The 5,905-nt window shown below is 57.5% G+C and overlaps 1 protein-coding gene across 1 annotated transcript; it reads right to left on the bottom strand.

The window, feature by feature from the left end:
* Positions 1-3,782: 3,782 nt before the first annotated feature.
* HMX3 (H6 family homeobox 3) lies at positions 3,783-5,486 on the bottom strand. The gene is made up of 2 exons (XM_031674064.2): positions 5,087-5,486; positions 3,783-4,462 (listed from the first exon to the last, which is right to left on the bottom strand). Exons 1-2 carry the CDS (start codon positions 5,484-5,486, stop codon positions 3,783-3,785), a joined length of 1,080 nt encoding a protein of 359 aa, XP_031529924.2.
* Positions 5,487-5,905: the final 419 nt, after the last annotated feature.

The raw sequence follows: 5,905 nt of genomic DNA, 5'->3' as shown, positions 1-5,905 counted from the left end.
ACTATATATATATATATATATATATATTTGGGTGATGCAGAAAGGATTAATCCAGGAAGCTGATGTCATTGAATTGACTTGAAGATTAATTGGAGAGGAGCAGTAGGGAAGGATCTGAAGTTAGGAGAGGAGATGCGTCTCCACGATCTGAAGGGAGGCAAGATGAAAGGATAAAATCAGGGATGTCAGCTCAGTGTCCTAGGGTAGGGGACACTGGCTGCCCTGGCTTCCCACGATAGAATGTCTTGGAGGAGCTGCATGAAAGGACCCTCACTCCCCCCAAAGAGCCCCTCTGGTGAGTGTCTCCAGCAGCGCCTGGCAATCCCTGCAGAGGCAGCGCCTAGGGAAACGTTCTATGTGGGGGAAGAAGATGACCCCAGACTAGCCCTCTGGATGTGACTTCCACCAAGCTCTGTCTTGGCCTCTCCAAAAAACGAAAGCTTGCAGTCCAGCCTAGGGTACTTGACGCTCAGGAAACAGCTTCCGCGCTCTCGGTCCTCATCCCTTCCCCGCCCTCCCCCCTCCTCCACACCCCTGCTCAACTGCTTCTCTTGTATTGTGAGAAATACCACGACCCCCACTGGACAGAACCAAAGTGGACGTTTCCTGCCTGGGCAGGCTTCTAGGCTTACACAGCCACCAGTCCCAGGCAACTGCGGAGACACCTTCCTCCCCCAGGGTGTGCACCTTGACTCCTGGGTGGGACGCACCAACCTAGAGCAGCAGGGTTCCCAAAGGGAGACCGCGGGAGCAGAACAAAGGATAAACTGTGCCTGTAAAGAACCAGTTATTTCTCGACTTTGTAAAGACCGCGTCAGTCAAGAACCGTTTTCGAGAATCCAAACACAAATAAAGAAGTATTTTCTTGGCATTTGGTAACATCGTGTTCTGGCTGTAAAATCTAAGAACGTGTTTGCTATTGCAACATTATTTTTAATGAGCTGTTATTGGCCTGTCCTGCAGTTAGTATTGCCAACAGTGAAAGGCATCACTGTGTTTGCAGGTAACACAAGGAACAACATATTTGGACCCCGAATTTCTGTTTATTTTTCATTTGCAACACATGCCCTCGTTTTTATTCCAAACCACAGGGAAATAAAGGGAGATCTATCTTCACTGAGGTCCAGGCTAAATTTTGCCATAAATACGCATGCCAGTTTATTTGGAGGCAGTTTCCCATAATAGAAAACGATACTCGACGTTTCAGCCATAGCAGAATCAATTGTGTGGATTGGGTCTGAGCAACTGTAAAGCTCTGGAAGAAGGAATGGGCGCACGTGCAGGCGCGCCCCAGCGGACGCGCCCGCATAGTGCTCATCGGATCGTCACCGTCTCTGGGTTCCTCATCTCCCCCTTCTGGCTCCCCAGCTTCCGATGTGCCCTACCAAGAGTTGGGCGAGCAGACCCCATGCAGGGAACCGCGCTGCGTTGGCTAGGCGCTCTCAAGCACCTGCTTCCGCCCGCCAGACCCGCGCTCGCGAGCAGCTCCCGGGCCGCCGCGCCCCGCAGGCCGCCCACCAGCAGCGCGGACGCCGAGCATCTGGCCGGCGCCTGGGAACCGCTAGCTTTTCACTTCTCGGCGGCGGCCAAGATTAGGGTGGGGGACCCAGAGAAACCGTGTGCCCGTGAGGCGCTCAGCGCGGTGGACAGAAGAGGTCCTGGCAGGGTTGAGACAAAGTCCTCTCTGTTGCCGCTGGCGCAGTCGGGTGTCCTCTGTTCCCCGGCACTGGGCACACCAGGAACGCACCTACACCCGAGCCGCCCCAGGAGCCAGTTCCTCCAGGTCTGCGGAGGCTTCCCAGTCCCGAAGCTGGGAGCCGCTGTCCCTAGGGCTGTTTGATCTCCCTGGGTCGCCCTCTCGCGGCCTGGCTTCTCCCAGCTGGACGTCGTGATCCGCCTCTGGCCGCAGCTAAACATGAAGTTCATCCCCTTCTTCCCGCCCCCCACCCGAGAGGCAGCCGGAGGCCACCCCAGGGATATTCTGTCCAGAATCTCGCGGCTCCTGAAGGACCCGCGGCCTGGCAACAGAATGCGAGGCTGTGACCCTGCGATCGGAAATACCAGCCGTCTCTGAGCCCGCGGCTGTCGCTGCGCTCAATTCTGCGAAACAGATAAGCCCAGGTCCTCACCCCTTCCGCCCCGCATTCTTCCCTTGCTCGAAGGGCGTTTCAAGAAGCGTAAGGTACTGAGGAGAGAGAGGGTCTGGTCGCGAACAAAGCCGCCTCTGTCTCCGCCGCCTCCTGGATGATAGGGATGTGCATCCAGGTCGGACTCGGCCAGTGCAGAGGCAGCCAGAGAGCGAGGCAGGAAAGAGTTCGGAGACACCTGCTCTGGGGAAAATCGTCCAAAGTTAAACACTCTGGCAACACGAAGTGCTTCGCTTTTCTTTTCTTTTTAATTAATTCCATTTCACGACAACATTAAATGTAACAATATTTTGTGATTCTTTTTCTCTTTTTCTTAAAAAGGGACTGTATCTGGGCAGAGGTGAGGGAGATGGGTGGGGGAGACAAACTATCGCAGAACAACAGGTGTAGCCGACAGAAAGAAAACAGATTGGGTGGCAGAGCAAGGAGCCCTGAGGAGTTGAGGGTGAACTTTACAAGAAATCTGTACATTTATCAAATAAGTTAAAATTCTCCTAAATTGATTGTCCTTCACTTAAAGCGCTCCAGTATGCACGTCTTACTCCTTTGAGCATTGCTAGCTATCCTTGTTTCCTTCCTTCCCCCCTTTCCCCTTAATTTTCTCCTCCTAAACAAATGACCAGGATTATACATTGAAAACATCTGCTTCTCTCTGCGGACGAAGAAGCAGGGCTCTCAGGAAATTCTGTACAATATTGCACAGGTCAAAAGTACAATTACTGCAGAACAAAAAGGTAGGGGGAGAGGATAAAAAACTGTTTATTTTTTTAAGATATTGAAATCACTCTCAAAATAGGGCACAAAGTATTAATAGTAATATTAATAATAATTTACCAACAAATGAAATTCTCGCAGTATGTGCTACTAATAAATAAGACCATTCACACCAGGCCAGATGTGGAGCTGTTTCAATAATCAGAAGTCTGATTTGGGGCTGCCTTGTCTTTTGCCTGTAAATACTTGGAGAATCTTTTGGCCACAAAAAGGGACAGATGAAGAGATCAACTGCGACAGACCTCTGTGGCAGAGAGAAAGTGGCCTGAGTGGAATTCCTTATGAGAGGCTGCTCAGATTCTGAAAATTTGGAAGTAATTTATTGGGAATGGAAAGGAAGAACCACACCCAGAAATCCAGAAATAAAAGTACTAAAATGTGAATTCGCTCCCTCTCCCTCTCTCTCTCTCTCTCTCTCTTTCTCTCTCTCTCTCGACTTCTGAAAATAGTTCTATAGAAAATGAATAAATCAGAGGGGCTCAGGTTCTGTGCTTACTTTCCTTCTATAAAAATAAAACCAAAAGCCACAGCGCAATGCAAATTTGGCGGGGGGTGGTGCACATTTTACCAAAACTTTCAGCCGAAATATTTGACCTGGGAATTTTATCTTTCTCCTGCTTTTTCTTAATATAAACCAAAAGTAAGAGGGGAAGCGCCTCAAATCCATTAGGGGTGAATTGCACGAAAATGCTTTGCAAATACTTACAAAACGCTACCGATTGGGGGAGGGGAGGCCGGGGCAGCGCGCTGAAGCCCCGGGTCCCGAAGGCCGCTGGACGTCACGGCGCCCTCTGCCCGGCCCAGTCTCCTCCGGGGTCTGGGAAAGGGGCCGGGCGCTCCCTCCTCCTCCCCTCTCGGGCCTCAGACGGGCCGTAGCAGCGGCACGGACGAGACCACCGGGTGCGAGTAGTACACGGGGTGCGGGAAGGTGAGCAGTGGCTGGCTGACGGGTACCGGGGCCCCCGCGGCCGCGGCCGCCGCGCCCTCAGCCGCCGAGTTCTCGTGGTAGAGGATGGGCACCCGCACGATGCGCTGCGCCGCGGCATGGCTCAGGTTGGCCGCCTCCAGCTCGGCCGCCAGCTGCCGCTTCCACTTGTTGCGGCGATTCTGGAACCAGATCTTGACCTGCGTCTCGGTCAGGTGCAGCGACGCGGCCAAGCCGGCGCGCTCCGAGCTGCTCAGGTAGCGCTTCATGTCGAAGGTGGACTCAAGCTGGAAGACCTGGCTGCGCGAGAAGACCGTGCGCGTCTTCTTCTTGCGGCACGCGGGCTTCTTCTCGGGGCTCTCTGCGCCCTTCTTCCAGTCCTCGGCGCCCGGCGTCGTCGCCGCCGCCGCCGCCCCCACGCTCGCCCCAGCAGCGCCCGGCGCCGCCTCGCTCTCCTTCTTGCCTTCCTCTGAGTCGCTTTCCTCCAGAATGATCTCGTCCGGGCTCTTGGAGTCCAGCTCCTTGTGGTCGGGGTCGGCCTTAAGCAGCGGCTCGGGGGAGTCGCGGTCGGTGCCCGAGGCGGGGGAGGAGTCTCGCAGGAGGGCCTTCTCTGAGGCTGGAGAGAGACAGACAGACGGACGCACACACACGCACAAGGACACAGCCTTCAGCGAGGCCTGGAGCCTGGGGGCCGTAGCCTCAACCCGCGCCCGCCTCCGGGCCCCAAGCCTCGAGGCTTCACCATTCCCGCGGGCCTCTTCCTTCCCAGCTGGGCCAGAAGAGGGGCGCCGCGTCCTGGGGTCCAACCTTCTCCTGAGGACTGCCTAGAGAGACCCGGATGGTGGCAGCACCGCCGGTTCCTTTCTTTCCCTGAGCTTCCCAGCCAGGGGCCCGCGGAGAGATTCGCCTCCAGCTTGGGGCCGCCTGGATCACTCCCTCCATCCAGGCCAGGTCCCCAGTCCCAACCGCCTTAAGCCTCCCCCTTCATGCCCGAGGCCACTTTTCCCGGTAAGCGCCGCACCCCGGGCTCCAACTCCAACTTTTCTCACCAAGTGGGATTGGATTTCCAGGCAGCTCAACAGAGCGTGCGGGCAAGAGTTGCAAGCCAGGGGACGAAGGAATTTGGTCAAACAGCGCGTTTGAGGGTGCGGGGATGCCAGGGCTGCGGAGGGAGGCAGCGCGGACGGGGATGGGACAAGCGCGAGGGGAGGACAACGAAAGTTCAAAGAGAGGTCGGTACCTTCAGGTCGTGGGAGGTGACCGCCGGCGGGGGTCAGGGTGTAGGGGTACCACCAGGCCGGGGAACGCTCCAGGTAGTGCGCAGGCAGGGCAAACCTCTGCGCCGGGATCTCAAAGCGAGGGAAAGTCAGGTCGCCCACCTGCGAGAGCGCGAAGCCCGCGGCGCCCTCCAAGGCCCCCTTGGCCGCAGCAGCAGCGGCGGCGGCGGCGGCTGCAGCGGCCGAGGCTGGAGCGAAGAGAGTCCGTGGGGGCGGCTGCGGCTTAGGGGGCGGCCGGTGGTGGTCTCCGTTGAGTAGGTTCTTTATGGAGAACGGGGACTCCTTAGGCGCGGGAGGCGGGGGTGGCGGCGGAGGAGGCTGCGCGCTAGCTGTGCCGGGGGCGTCCGGCCCGGGCTCCGGCATGGTCCCCTCTCCTCCGGGTCCCCGGGAGGGAGGGAGCGGGACAGGCGGGCGGCCGGGCGAGCAGACGGGCGCCGGAAATCAGACCATAAACGGAACTCAACTACGGGGCGCAAAGTCGGGGGCCGCCCCGGGCGCAAATCCAGCGGCGGGAGGGCGGGGTAAGGACCCGGCCAGGGCGGGCTTGCATGGGGGAGGGGTGCTGAGGGGCGGGGAGCGGCCCTGCCGCGGCACGGAGGGAGCGAGGCGGCTCAGCGGCGGCTGCAGCTCCCGGGGAGGAGGCGGCAAGAGCAGTCCCCGGCTTGGGGCTGCGTCAATCCGGCGCCGGATGCTAATGATGAAATCAAAATGTCATCCAAGTTAAATGCGGGGAGTATACGGCGATTGGGCGCGTACAATGGCAAATGGGATTAGGCAGGCGA

Source organism: Vicugna pacos, chromosome 11 (assembly GCF_048564905.1).
Source record: "Vicugna pacos chromosome 11, VicPac4, whole genome shotgun sequence".
Taxonomy (NCBI): Eukaryota; Metazoa; Chordata; class Mammalia; order Artiodactyla; family Camelidae; genus Vicugna; species Vicugna pacos.
This window is presented reverse-complemented; position numbering and strand designations above follow the sequence as displayed.